The following is a 14049-nucleotide window of genomic DNA, read 5'->3' on the forward strand; positions in this document are numbered from 1 at the left end:
CGTTTCTCTTTAAAGCTCAAACTAGCTCATTTGTCTTATTTATGGAGTGCAGGGTGCATGGAGCAAAGAGTGAGGTGACCCGAATCGAAAATACACGGAATTTTTTATTATCCGAACTGAAACCCGAATCGAATCTAAAGTGCACGAAATTTCGGTTCGGTTTTTGACACCCCAACTTTATGCATGCATCATCCATATACCATCGTTTATTATTTGGATATTTTTAGCTCTTTCTTTCTCTTTTCGCCACGATTTTTGTCTGCTCTAAGCTCCAGAAAAAGCGCAACGGACGGTTAGCACGACATGTTCATTTGCCGACTGATTCCCCTGAAACGGACTATAAAACAGAGACCACAGCACAGCACAGCACAGCACCGCACAGCACCTCCCCTGTCCCGACTTCACGCACTCGACGTCCCTTTCGTTTGTCATCACCACCTTCGACGCTGCAATCTCCAGTCCAGCACGCACGATCAAACCCGGTTGACGCGGGTCGCGAAAGATGGAGACGCCGCTTCTCTACGGCGGCGGCGACGGAGACTACGCCCCCGTGAGCAGCTTCCAGGAGGCGAGGGCGGTGTTCTGGATAGAGACCGTGAGGATGTGGAAGATCGCCGCCCCGATCGCGTTCAACATTCTCTGCCAGTACGGGACCAACTCGTTCACCAACATCTTCGTCGGGCACATCGGCGACGTCGAGCTGTCGGCCGTCGCGATCTCTCTCTCCGTCATCGGCACCTTCTCCTTCGGCTTCATGGTTAGCTTTGCCTTTTCTCGTCGGAGCCCGAAGCTCCGTCGTTTTGGAGCTGCATTTATGTCTGTTCTGTGTGTTTGGAGATTTAAGCGTTCGCGTTCCTCGCTTGATTTCACGCTGATCGTCAGAGACGTGGTTGTTTTTGCGTATATCGATCGCTTTAGCGGACAAAAGAATCTTCCTTTGATCTGTATATCTGTGTAGCCCCATGATGATCGCTTCCATCTCCATACGTACTGTTTTCTGCAATGCTGGATTCGCTTATATATCCATACGTACATGTTCAAAATCACTCTCTCGAGTCTTTGAACAGTCAAAATTTTAGACTGCCAAATTGATAAAGCGTGCCTTTTGTCGTTCAGCTCATTTCTTAATTTTCAAACTTCGACGATAAGCCTGTTACGATATGCCTGTCTTGATAACTTGAAGCTGAGGAAGTTCCATGGCAATAATTGAACATCCAGTAGTGTTTTACATAGTATACCGCACTTAGACCCTCGTTGTCTTCCACTTTTATCATGTGTTACGAATCAATCATTGCAGCTTGGGATGGGAAGTGCAGTGGAGACGCTTTGCGGTCAAGCCTATGGTGCAGGGCAGGTTTACTTGCTAGGAATTTATATGCAGAGATCATGGATAATCCTTTCGGTCACATGTATCGCCTTTTTACCTGTTTACATATACGCCACTCCCATCCTAAAGTTCCTGGGTCAGCAGGACGAAATAGCTGATCTAGCTGGAGAATTCACACTCCAAATAATTCCTCAGCTGTTCTCCCTCGCCATCAATTTCCCCACGCAGAAGTTCCTTCAAGCCCAGAGCAAGGTCAGTGCGCTCGCCTGGATTGGGTTCGTAGCTCTGATCACACACATTGGACTGCTTTGGCTCTTCATCAGTGTATTCAAATGGGGCACTACCGGTGCAGCTGTTGCATATGACATTACGAACTGGGGAATTGCGGTGGCTCAGGTTGTTTATGTCTTTTGGTTTTGCAAAGAGGGCTGGAATGGGCTGTCGTGGTCCGCGTTTAGGGACATATGGGCCTTTGTGAGGCTGTCCCTTGCCTCGGCAGTGATGCTCTGTGTGGAGATATGGTATATGATGAGTATGATCATCCTGACTGGCCATCTTGATAATGCTGTGATCGCGGTTGGCTCCCTTTCTATATGGTCAGTGATCGGTGATTTCACATATAATCAGCTGGAAAGTTCATGCCAGTCAGGACCCCAAACTGGCATAGACTTCGTTCTCTTTTGTCATTTTTTTTGTCTCGCTATGTCCTGGCGGTCTGTTTGTTCACTGTATTCATCCTTGGATTTAAAACTGCAGCATGAACTTTAATGGGTGGGAAGCAATGTTGTTCATCGGAATAAATGCTGCTATCAGGTGAATGACCTATTCTCTCCCTTTGTGTGTCGCATCTTCAAGGCAGGCACAAATCTCGAACTTTGTAAAGCATCAAGCTAAGTATTTGAGAAAAATTATGGTTTGGGAGGGAAAAGAATGGTTTTGAAAGAATCTGTACTTGAATGGTACTGATGGATTTTAGGTTGCATACATAATGTGGAATCAATGAATTTTAGGATTTTTCACAAAAACAAAGAATTCAAGGTCGGAATAGAATTCAATAACGCGGGCGAGTTATGGATGCTGCACTGTACAGATGTCGAGAGTAATCAATGTGTTTGACCTTTGTTCCTTTTTTTTAACCAAAGTTTTTCATCTTAGTTAGATATATCCAAATATAGTGTCTAATTAACTATCCTTCATTTTCTCAGTGTTCGCGTTTCAAACGAGTTGGGGCTCAGACATCCAAGAGCGGCCAAATACTCCGTCTACGTGACAGTTTTTCAGTCTCTTCTGATCGGACTAATCTTCATGGTTGCTATTTTGCTAACTAGAGACCATTTCTCCATCATTTTCACAAGCAGTAAGAAATTACAAGAGGCAGTATCTCACCTAGCATATCTGCTTGCGGTGACTATGGTCTTAAATAGTGTCCAGCCAGTCATATCAGGTTTGACACCTCTATTTTCATTCTTCACAGCGTACTTCGACCTTCATCATTGTGCTGCGTACTTAAATGTACTCAAAGTATCCCCCTACCTTGATTTCTTTTGCAGGTGTTGCCGTCGGGGGTGGATGGCAAGCATTAGTTGCCTATATAAACTTGGGCTGTTATTATCTTTTTGGGCTTCCACTTGGATTTTTTCTCGGCTACTCTGCAAAATTAGGCGTGATGGTAGAACATTTACTTCCCCTAGATTCTGCTTAGTAGAACTGCATTTTCGGCAGCTGGCTGTGAGAATGATTAATTGAACTTCTTAAGCTTCATGTCGCGATAGAATACAATTTCCTTTCCTCCCACACAAGGAGGTACAAGGTTAACTTGCTGGCAGTGATAATGTTATTCGCCATCTGATGCTTCTTAGTAGCTGATACATTTCTACATCCATCACACTTACTCATTCTAGCTTTATTCTAACTAAAGTTCAACAATTTAGGGTCTCTGGGGTGGCATGATTTGTGGAACTGCCTTGCAAACCTCGCTGCTTCTGTTGGTGCTCTACAAAACGAACTGGAAGAAGGAAGTAAGTAATGCTATTCCTGCAAATCTGAAAATAGATCAATTATGGTTACATCTCTACCCAACCAATATTCAGGAGGATTTCCATTAGTCCCTATGAAATTCTATTTCCTTTGTCCATGTCGTAAGGTAAGTGTAAGCCATGGTTTTTCAAGCATCTGATATATAGAAATTTATGGAAAAAGGCTAACTAGTATGCTGAGATGAAGATGAAGCAGAAACGGGAGTGTAGTTGTGCGAATTCTAACTCGATCGATCTGATGTCATTTGCAGGTGGAACAAACGACGGAGCGCATGAGAAAGTGGGGTGGGCAAGACATGGTGCCAAAGCTGGCTGGGGATGCCATATGACAGCAAAAGCCATCAGAATAGTGAAACATCTGCATTGTCATGATGGAAAAAGGCCATCTTCCCCGGGCTATTCTGGTCTTGCCATGTACTCTTCGCCCTTCGGGAGCGCACATAGGAAGAGAAAATATAAGTAGAGCAACAGAAATGAGAAGCAAGGAGAAAGAACCAAATCGAGCTACTAAAGTCCATATCGTGAAATTGGAATCAGTTCACTTCAGGTGTACCACTACTAGTCACGCTCTCCGATTTTCAATAAGTTAGCGCAAGTGCTGGATTGATGGGTCTATATTGGAGTTAAAGGTGATTTGCTAACTATGCTTAACTTAAGGACATGAAAAAGTGTCCATCTTTATATCCGTATTCCCGCTTGAAAGAAAGGCCAACTATCTTGATAAAGCAAAATAGTGCTCTTTGCCTTAATCGTTCTGGCTCTTTCTTCCTAAAACCACGGATGCTCTCACGACAGGCTTCGTAGGAACATTTTCCTGTTCTCAGTCCTCCTTCACTAAAGCTTAAGACTCTAGCAGCAAATCGGGTGGTAATAAATCTATCAAAAACTGTCCGAAGGTAGACGGATCTCGGGAGTAAATAAAAAAAGGGAAGTAAAAAAAAATGTCAGAAGTGGGATTTGAACCCACGCCCTCTCTCGAAGACCAGAACTTGAGTCTGGCGCCTTAGACCACTCGGCCATCCTGACCTTGAATGCTTGAGCTTCAGTTGACAATTTATATGTATTAATTGTGACGGGACAGAAGTCGCGTTAGATAGGCCGTCTTTTTCGGGAACTTTCAAGGATGGAGATAGGCCCGACCCATGAAGTTGTGTTGCGCGTGCCGTGTCCCACTCCGCCTGACAGTCACAGCAGGCCAACCATTATCCACTTCCCAAGGCAAAAGAAAGCAGATTCGCTAACGTCGCCACCACTCCATCTACTCCCCACTCCCACGGAGTTTCATCCTCCACGCTTTTCCAGTTCTTTCCCTTTCCAGGCACCTTCGTAGTATTTCCACTAATCACGAGGGCAAATCGGTCAATCCACCCGTCCCGAGCCGAGGCCAGCCCATAAAATTCGCTCTAACAGCTTTGATACCAGGGGTACGCAAAAGAACCGGAGACAAGAAACGCAATGAAGCGTGGGATTTATACCTTCCCCTTGAACGCGGGCCGCGGGTTCTTCGATAAGGCAAAAGGAAGTGTCAGAAAGTGGGAGCCGTCTCTTTTTCGAAGGCTAGAAAACGTTGGGGACTTGAGTTGTGCCAAGTAGGCCATACATTATTAGTCCATTTAATTAATTGCCACGTGTACCGGGCAAACGCTCTTTAGTTTTTCTTTTCCTTTCTTTCTTTTCTTTTTCTTCCCCCGTGCAGAGCTCCGTCTTTCTCTCTCATGTACCAAGGCGACGGCGGGGATGACCGAATCGTCAGAGGGCCGGCACAGCAACCTGATCCGAAATACGAACAACGAGAAATGTTTGATCCCGAAGCCACATGTACGAGAGAAAAGAAGAAAACCCGGAATGAATCGCCTCGTTCTCATCTGTACGAGAGGAGAAAAAAAAAGGAATATGTTTATTGAAAGTTTTAAAACTTATTACGAAAGTTCAATTGAATCCTAAAACTTGTAAAAAGTGCAATCAAGTCTTAAAACTTGTCAAATTGGTTCAATCGAGTTATAAAGTTATCACCGTCCAATTTGGCTAACGAAAAATGCTGACGTAGCTTTTTTATTATTTTTTTCCATTTTACGTTGCGATTACATGGCTTTATGATTATTATTTAAATACAAATTTTATTTAGATTAAATTTTAAAAATAAGCTAAATAATTATTTTTTAAAAAAAGGGAGGAAAGTGTGCCAAAACGACGTTGTTTTAGTCTTATGTTTCGTAATTTAGCCACGTCAGCGCCATGTCGGCGTTTTCCTTTAGTAAGTTAGACGGTATTAACTTTAGAACTCGATTGAACCAATTTGACAAGTTTTGAGACTTGATTGTACTTTTTACAAGTTTTATGATTCAATTGCACTTTCGTGACAAGTTTTTGGACTTCCGGGGAACATAACCCAAATAAAACTATAGAGTAAGAGTGGGGCCTAATGTACACGCGGCAATTAATTATAAGGGTGTTAACAGTTAGGGCCGGAACTTATTGATACTCGACACAACCCAACCCGAACATGAATAGAAGTATGCTCATTATGACTCGACCCGAGGTATGACTCAAATAGATTTCGGTTCGAGTTTTCAAATTCTTCTTCTTTTTTCATTTAACTCCTTCTCTATCGTCATTGTGGTTTGAGACTCTTAACTTTGTGTTTGGGCGTGAAGTGTTGCCTATGGGTTTAGATTTTTCTTGCCGGTGGAAATTACAATTCTTTTGGGTAGGTGAGTTGTTTTGCTCTTTGACTCGAGACTCGTCGTTTGTCCGTTTCTTTTCACACGTGAGTCAGAAACTAATTGCGCTTCTCGCCTCTTGTTCTTTTGATTATGTGCCGCGGAGTGCCATTTCTAGGAAATTTGTGAACTTGAGTTTTTACCGCACATAAACGGAGTAAAGTTATGACCATAGTTTGAAGAGATTTTTTGTTCCTTGTTGTCTCTCTGCAATCTGAGTCGAGACAGAAAACCGAATCAATAGACGGTAAAGGCCCTTACTTGACGGCGAGATTGGTGATGTAGACAATGGAAGGAGTGTTCTCTTGGAAGAAGCGCACTATGGCGAACTCATCGGACCGGAGAAGTAACGACATAGGCGGAGGCAGAGTCGACAACGGCGTTGAAGAGGGATATCGAGGTGCGGATGAAATGGACAGAGTCGGGAGTGCGAAGGTGTTCTTGGTCGTGAGTATCTGGAGTTGCTGAATCGAGGAATTGGAGATGATGGGCGGATCTCAGGGCAAAAGTTGTGGACGGTGAAGATAAACGATCTGGGAGCAATAGCGTTTACTTGTGTTTCGGTTCGGGTACCCGAACTGTCATAATGCTCGAAAATTCGTTTTTTTTTAATTCAGTATTCAAACCGGAACGAGAATTGACCCGAAATTTTCCGTTCGGTAGCGAGCATTTGAAACGATCCTAATTAATAAATGGGTTTATGAACGGCCTTCTTGGCCCTACTCAAGCACCAACTACTTTTCTCCCCCAAAGACCAAGACTTTAAAAGAGCCTTGGCGCCTATGGACCGCCCGCCCGGCTATCGTGACTTTAACATCAATCCACCGTGGGAGGATGATTACGCCTAATTTGAATTTCGAAGAAAGGAAAAAGGGGGAGCCTGGCGAGATGGACCGTCCGTTTCGGGGAACGTGTGACGAGATTTTCAAAATTGGAGAAACGGGGCCCAGCCCCACCTGGTTCGGTGCGTCCCGCGTTCACTCCGCGTAACTGACAGTCGCCAAAGCAGATAGATTCGCCAATCCCACCCCCCACTCCCGCAAAGGGCCAATTCCATTGCACCCTTTTCTCGTGTTTGTCCCCCCCCCCCACCCCTCTCCCACTTTGTCCTTTCCTACTGGCTAAATTATCTGTCAACTGGTCCACGCCAAAAACAACCTTCGAAGGGCTTAAGTATGATTAGATTACTATTATTATCATCGTATTTACCAAAAGAATATTCCGAGTTCATTGGCATTTTCGTAGTATCCCGCTAATCACGAGGGCAATTTGTCAATAGCCCCACCTATAAATTCCCCCCTCATCGCTGTCCCAGTCCCTATGCGTTATCCTCCCCTCTGCCTCTCTTCGACTTCACTCGGCCAAAACAGGGAAAAGGACGCTCTCGGGAAATGGCGTCGCGCTACGAGCTGGAGGTGACCGTGTCGTCGGCCAGGGACCTGAAGAACGTGAACTGGCGACGCGGCCAGACCCGCGCTTACGCCGTCCTCTGGGTCGACCCCAGCAACAAGTGCTCCACCCGGGTCGACGAGGAGGGCGACACGTGCCCCGTCTGGGACCAGACCCTCGCCATCCCCTTGCCCCCCGGCCCCATCGAGGACCAGACCCTCTACATCGACGTCGTCCACGCCGGCTCCGAGGAGGACACCAAGCCCCTCATCGGATCCGCCCGGATCAAGCTCCGCGACGTCCTCGACGAGGCCGGCTTCGGCGAGCCCCTCAAGCGCACCCCCCAGCTGAAGCGCCCCTCCGGCCGCCCCCACGGCAAGGTCGACGTCAAGGTCTGCGTCAGGGAGCCGCGCTACCGCGCGCCCGACCCGTACCGCGAGACTACCTACGGGGTCCCGCCGGCGACCAGGGAGTACGCGCCGCCGGTGACCAGGGAGTACGCGCCGCCGCCGCCGGCGTACGCCAACCCCTACGCGGCCCCGCAGCACAGCCCGTACTACGCGGCGGCGCCTCCGGCCGGCGGCTACTCCTACGGCTCGTACAACGCGCCGCCGCCGCAGCCGCAGTACGGGCAGCCGAGCTACGGGCAGGCGCCGCAGTACGGGTACGGCGGGGAGCAGGCGCCGGCGTACGGGGGGCAGTACGGGCAGGAGGAGAAGAAGAAGAGCAAGTTCGGGGGGATGGGGATGGGGACGGGATTGGCTGTGGGCGCGGTGGCGGGGGCCCTCGGTGGGATCGCCCTCGCGGAGGGGTTCGATCACCTGGAGGACAAGATCGCCGACGACGCGGCGGAGAAGGTGGAGGAGGATCTCCGCGACGACGACGCGGCGGAGAAGGTGGAGGAGGATCCCGGCGACGACGACGGCGGCGGCTATGAGGAGGATGATTTCTGAGGGGGGGCCGGCTCTTGTCCTTTTGCTCTGTTTTTACTTTCATCAAGTTTTATCGTTTTCTGTGGGAGTTTTGTTTGCGGATGATGTTGGCGTGCCTTCGGGTGCAGGCCCGTTGATGTATTTTCTCGTCAATCATATATTGTAATCTTCACGCATAAGCATACTCTATAATTTTAATTTTTTTTTAATTGTGTCATACCTCGTGAGTATGTGCAAGCGAGAGCAACTCGATGGTTTTTTTATCTTTTCCAAGGTTGCACAATAAATAGATTATAAAATGCGTCAAAGGGCGGAACAAAAAAAAAAAGAAAAAAAAAAAAGATAAAGAGAGAGATGTTGCGTAGCGTTTCTTTAATAACTTGGTCGTTGGCAAGGGCGATCATTCATTTTGATGCCGAAAGCTTAAAGACAGAAGTAAAGTAGACGGTGGCGATTGATTCCCTCCCCTTTTAGCATAGTAGCGATGCTGGAGAATCAACTCGCAAGCCCACCTCGTCAATCGACGGAATCCATTTGATTTTGATGCAAGCAAAGGAAAATTTCGGCCGTAACATGATTCGATGGATGGCGTGAGGAGATGGGGTTCGAGATGAAGTTTTCTAGGAGTTGAACAAAAACAAGGCTGATTTGGTTTGGTTAAGGCTCAAGGAATGTTTCTTAATTGGAGCAGGATTCTTAGGTTGTTTCCCAGTTTAAGCAGATTTCTTAATTTAAGGGAATTTCCAAATCTTAGTAGATTTCTTAGTTAATGTTTATTTCCTAATTTGAGTAGACTTTTAGTTGTATTGTTTGGATCATTGTCCCGCTCAATCCAAACAATAACCAAAACCCTTAAGATCCCTCCTTCTCCCGAACCCCGCCGACTTCTTCTTCCCGGGTTCCGCGTGCCGCCGCCCGGCAACATCACCCTCAGCAGCGTTGCCGAGATCGACGGCCGGGCGTCCTCAAGCTCACCAACGAGACGCGGTAAAACCCAGACTGAACCGATGACCATTTGATCAGCAACGCGACATCATCGGCAAGAAGAAGACTTTCAGAGGCTTTGGACAGAAAGATGGCCGATGGATTCTAACGACGCATGCAACACCAATCTAATGCACTTGAATTCCACAGGAATGCCGCTCCAAGTTTCAACTGCGAGCGAAAAGTAAACAAAAATTACTTGGTAATCAGAGAGGCTGAGTTCCTGCGCCGGCATGCAGAGGAGAAGAGAATGGCTCCCTCGAAGGATTCGAAACCTGGCGTGAGGGGGCGTAAGCCCGGGACTTTGATGCGCTTCAAAGGGTCCGCAATGATCCCCCCGAGAAGTCAAGTGCGTGTAGTAGCTCCAAGAGCGAGAGCTCAAGAGAGGCAGAGCTCGGACTCCGAGCGAGCGAGCGAGCTCCAAATGGAGAGTGCGCCAAACTTGAGTTTTCAATTTGATGGAACACCCATCAAATCATATCAAATCAAATGCAAGAAAAGTGCAAAGTGCAAAGCACAGATGCAACTTTGGAAGAGAGAGAGAGAGAGAGAGAGAGAGAGAGAGAGAGAGAGAGAGGTGGAATGTGGCGGGCTCGTCGACAACGCGGAGTCCTCCTGCTGCGGCAGCAACGATGCCGGGACGGTGGGCGCAAAGGCGGCGATGCCACGGCGGCGGTTGAATCGGCGAGGTCGGGCGGTGATGCACGGGTCTTCTTGGGAAGATGATGAATTAGGGATCTGCAACAATGGCGTCTCTCTCTCTCTATCTCTATCTATGAATTCATTATTTGAAACACAAAACCCGCCCGACCCGACGACATGACTCGGCCCGATCGTGTAGTTTTATCTTGTTCGGGTTTTGTCTTGGGTCGTCGAACACATATGTCCAATATTTTTGGGTCGGGTTGGGTATCATGAAAACCCGACTGCACCCGACCCACCCATTGACACCCCTAATTCTTAGGTTGTTTCCCAGTTTAAGCGATTTCTTAATTTAAGGAAATTTCCAAATCTTAGTAGATTTATTAGTTAAAGTTTATTTCCTAATTTGAGTAGACTTTTAGTTTGTTTTTGAGAACAAGTGTCTTAGAAGTCCTAAAACTTATCACAAAAATGCGATTAAATCATAAAACTTTCAAAAAATGCAATTAATATCTAAAATTTATCAAATTAGTTTAATCATTGTTAGCCCCGTCCAACTTGGATAATGAAAAATACTGATGTGGTTTTTTATTTATTTTCTCTCACCTACATGACGCTAACGTGGCTAAAACATAAAGGAAAATGCCACACGACGTCGTTTTTTGTCCAAATTTGATTTTTTTTAATTTAAATATTATTTGAATTAGATTTAGAAATTAATTTTTTTTTAAAAACTAGGAGCACAAAACATGGCGAGGGGGGTCGCTTACGATCGGCTAAGGTCGCCGGCCACTGGCTAGGGCCTGGCGACTTCGATCAACCCTCACCCAACCATCGCTAGCCCTTTCTGGTGATGGTAGGCGGTGGCTCGCCCTCTTTTGCCATCCCTTGTTTTTTTATTCCAATTTAAATAATATTTAGATTAAAAAATCATATTTGGATCAAAACAACGTCGTTTTAGCTTGGTCCTTCATGTTTTAGCCACGTCAGTGCTCCGTAGGAGAGAAATAATAATAATAAAAGCCACATCGGCGTTTTCCATGAGCTAAGTTGGACAGAGTTAATAAAAGGATTTGATTGCATCAATTTGACAAGTTTTATGACTTCATTGCATTTTTTTGAAAGTTTTAGATCTCAATTGCACCTACATGACAAGTATAAGACTTCAAGTGCACTCGTCCCTTATTTTTAAGTTTAAATAGGTTTCCTAGTTTAGATAGGTTTTCAAATTCAAGTAGGTTTCATAATTAAAATAGATTTCTTAGTTCAATTGGTTTTCCAATTTGACTAGTTTTTTTTTTTTAAATTTAGATATGTTTCCTAGTTCGGTTTATTTCCTAATTTGAGTATGTTTCCCAATTTGAATAAGTTTCTTAGTTTGAGTAGGTACCTTAGGGCGCGCATGGCAATATTTATATTCCAGAAATCAATTTCTGGCCTGAAATAGATTTTTCTATTTCTATTTCGTGGACGAGTTTCTAAGTAAAATTGTGTGTTTGATAACGACACAAAATTTCTCCCTTCCGGGCAGCCGGCGGAGGACGGCGGGTGGTGACGGGGGGTGGAGGATGATGGTTGGCGGTGGGAGCGGCCGGCGGTGAAATAGTGGTGGCCGGAGGTGGGAGCGTCGGCGGGCAATGGAGCATGACGGCCGGCGGTGAAGAGGTGGCGAGCGCCGGCGTCCCGGGCGGTGGAGCACGGCGGCGGCCGGCGGTGAAGAGGGCGCGCCGGGCGGTGGGCACGGCGGGCGGCCCAGACGGACCGGGCAGTGGAAGAGGGCGGCCGGGCGCAGCCGGTGTCGGGCGGTGGAGCACGGCGGGCAGCGGCGCCGCCGGCGGTGGAGAGCGGCGTCGGGCGGTGGAGCAGAGCGGGCACGGCGGTGGAAGGGCCGAGGCGGCAGCCGCGTCCGGGCGGTGGGCGGTGGCGGCTGGGCGGCGGCAGTGGAGTGGAGAGTGGCCGGAGCACGGCGGTGAGAGCAGCGGCGTCGGGCGGTGGGGCACGGCGGCCGGCGGTGGAGAAGCGCCGGGCGGTGGGTGTCGGGCGGTGGATCATGGCGGCCGACGATGGAGGGCGGCCGGAGGCAGCCGGTGTCGGGCGGTGGAGCATGGTGGCCGAGCAGGTGGAGGCACGGCGGCGGCCGGCGGCGTGGTCACGGCAACCCGGCGGTCGGCCGGTGGAGGCGGCCGGAGGCGGTCGGCGTCGGGCGGTGGAGCACGGCGGCTGGCGACGGAGGATGGCGATCGGTAGTGGGTGGCCGCCGGCCACCGAGGGGCGATTGGTGGCAGGAGGCGGCGACCGATAGCCGACGGCGGAGGGTGGCCATAGGCTGCCGGCGCCGGGTGGCGGCTAGCATCGGGTGGTGGAGCATGGCGACCGACGACGGAGGATGACGGCCGGCGGGTGGCGGCGAAGGACGGCAGGAGGCGGCAGTGGGTGGGTTGCAGCCAGCGTTGGGCGGCGGCGAACGGTGGAAGATGGCGGTGGGAAGAGGCGGTTGGCGAAGGACGCCGACGGTAGGTAGTCGACGGCGGGAGGCGGCCGGCTGTGGCAGGAGGCGGCCGGCGGCAATAGCGAGTCGCAAGGGGGTGGCCGGCTAGTAGCAATGGTGAGCGATAAGAAAAGTTTTTATTTCTTATTTCTATTCCAGAAATAGAAAAATAAATTTTTTTACTTCTGATTTATGTCCCAAACCTATTTCTAGAATAGAAATTTGTTCCAGAAATAAATAAAAAAATGAAATTGGTTTGCCAAACGGATTTCTGTTTCAAATCTGTTCCTGGGAACAGAAAAATAGAAAAATAGAGAAACAGAAATGATTTCATGCGCACCCTTAATGTAAGTAGGTTTTCAGATTTGAGTAATTTTCCTAATTCAAATTGTTTTCCAAATTTAAGTAGGTTTCCTAGTTCGGTTGATTTCCTAATTAGAGTGGGTTTCTTAGTTTAGTTGGTTCCCTAAATTTGAGTAGGTTTTCTAATTTGGATAAGTTTCCTAGTACAATTTGTTTTCTAATTTGGGTAAGTTTCCCGATTTGAATAAATTTCTTAGTTTGAGTAGGTATCTTAATGTAATTAGGTTTTTAAATTTGAGTAATTTTCCTAATTCAAATTGTTTTCCAAATTTAAGTAGGTTTCCTAGTTCAGTTTATTTCCTGATTAGATTGGGTTTCTTAGTTTAGTTGGTTCCCTAATTTGAGTAGGTTTTACAATTTGGATAGGTTTCTTAGTACAATTTGTTTTCTAACTTGGGTAAGTTTCTTGATTTGAATAAATCTCTTAGTTTGAGTAGGTATCTTAATGTAATTAGGTTTTCAAATCGTAATTTAAGTAGGTTTCCTTCTTTGGTTGGTTTTCGAATTTGAGTAAGATTACGAGAGAAGAACACTAGAAGTATCAAAAGTTGTGTACGACGCTCACTTTAGTACCAAAAGTTTTTGCCGGCTTACTTTAGTGCTAAATCGGAAAAAAAACGATCACTTAAGTGCTAACGGCGAGAAATTCTGGTCAAATTTATTACGTGGCCTTTATAATTAATTTGTTAATATGACTTGGCAAAATTTTTAAAAAATATAGTCCATGTGGACTACAAAAACGAAGTGGCACGGCCTACGTGGCTCGGACGTCCAAATCAACGTCGCACGGCATGCTTTCCAGTTCCCCAGCTCACTAGAACTAGGAAGCGAAAGTTGAAGAGAGAGAGAGATGACGGCGGCGACCACCACCACCGACGACGGAGCCTCTAGCGAGGGCTCGAAGATCGTGTGGAACTTGCCCTAACAGAGGTTCAAGATGAAGTACATGAAGGCCGGGCTTGGCTTCCCATACATTCGTCCCACGAAGCAAGGCGTGGGATTGGCTTCCCACCTCCGCGTCTCCGCATTTCAGCATGCCAAGACCAACTCCATGTCTATTGTCCCTGCTTGCTCTCACATCTCGGTCCGTTTGAAACCCTTTGTCCACTTCCTCTGTTCTTGATTTGTCTCCTTGCCATGGAACACCATATGCCCACTAGGTGTTCGA

The 14049-nt window shown here is 47.4% G+C and overlaps 3 protein-coding genes and 1 non-coding gene across 7 annotated transcripts; 3 read left to right on the top strand and 1 right to left on the bottom strand.

Annotated features, from left to right (window-relative positions):
* Window positions 1-373: 373 nt before the first annotated feature.
* On the top strand, window positions 374-4048 carry LOC115671609 (protein DETOXIFICATION 35). The gene is made up of 7 exons (XM_030593244.2): window positions 374-757; window positions 1298-1923; window positions 2084-2140; window positions 2533-2771; window positions 2878-2996; window positions 3259-3345; window positions 3615-4048. The coding sequence occupies exons 1-7, from the start codon at window positions 503-505 to the stop codon at window positions 3690-3692; spliced, it is 1461 nt and encodes a 486-aa protein (XP_030449104.2). The 5' UTR covers window positions 374-502; the 3' UTR covers window positions 3693-4048.
* Window positions 4049-4305: 257 nt separating this feature from the next.
* TRNAL-CAA (transfer RNA leucine (anticodon CAA)) lies at window positions 4306-4389 on the bottom strand. The gene has a single exon. It is a non-coding gene; the product is annotated as a tRNA-Leu (tRNA).
* Window positions 4390-7438: 3049 nt separating this feature from the next.
* On the top strand, window positions 7439-8613 carry LOC115671608 (protein SRC2). Of its 4 annotated transcripts, none has more exons than XM_056303074.1 (2): window positions 7439-8368; window positions 8411-8613. In XM_056303074.1, exons 1-2 carry the CDS (start codon window positions 7475-7477, stop codon window positions 8423-8425), a joined length of 909 nt encoding a protein of 302 aa, XP_056159049.1. In that variant the 5' UTR covers window positions 7439-7474; the 3' UTR covers window positions 8426-8613. The 4 variants fall into 4 exon arrangements, with proteins under 4 accessions (XP_056159049.1, XP_056159050.1, XP_056159048.1 ...); XM_056303075.1 differs by having other exon boundaries at window positions 8414-8613; XM_056303073.1 differs by having other exon boundaries at window positions 7439-8329; window positions 8369-8613.
* A 3061-nt stretch (window positions 8614-11674) lies between these two features.
* On the top strand, window positions 11675-12277 carry LOC130134957 (glycine-rich cell wall structural protein 1.8-like). The gene has a single exon (XM_056303015.1). It carries the CDS (start codon window positions 11675-11677, stop codon window positions 12275-12277), a length of 603 nt encoding a protein of 200 aa, XP_056158990.1.
* The last annotated feature ends 1772 nt before the right edge of the window (window positions 12278-14049 follow it).

Source organism: Syzygium oleosum, unplaced genomic scaffold (genome assembly GCF_021117445.2).
Source record: "Syzygium oleosum isolate NSW1041296 unplaced genomic scaffold, Sole_v2.1 Sole_v2.25, whole genome shotgun sequence".
In the NCBI taxonomy this organism is placed as follows: domain Eukaryota; kingdom Viridiplantae; phylum Streptophyta; class Magnoliopsida; order Myrtales; family Myrtaceae; genus Syzygium; species Syzygium oleosum.

What these genes read in the sequence shown, in the direction of transcription:
- LOC115671608 (XM_030593243.2), top strand. Translation starts at nt 7,475, where the DNA reads ATGGCGTCGCGCTACGAGCTGGAGGTGACCGTGTCGTCGGCCAGGGAC.
- LOC115671609 (XM_030593244.2), top strand. Translation starts at nt 503, where the DNA reads ATGGAGACGCCGCTTCTCTACGGCGGCGGCGACGGAGACTACGCCCCC. An exon ending in CTGCAAAATTAGGCGTGATG is followed by an intron (nt 2,997 to 3,258) that starts GTAGAACATTTA and finishes TCAACAATTTAG; the next exon opens with GGTCTCTGGGGTGGCATGAT. An exon ending in AAACGAACTGGAAGAAGGAA is followed by an intron (nt 3,346 to 3,614) that starts GTAAGTAATGCT and finishes TGTCATTTGCAG; the next exon opens with GTGGAACAAACGACGGAGCG.
- LOC130134957 (XM_056303015.1), top strand. Translation starts at nt 11,675, where the DNA reads ATGACGGCCGGCGGTGAAGAGGTGGCGAGCGCCGGCGTCCCGGGCGGT.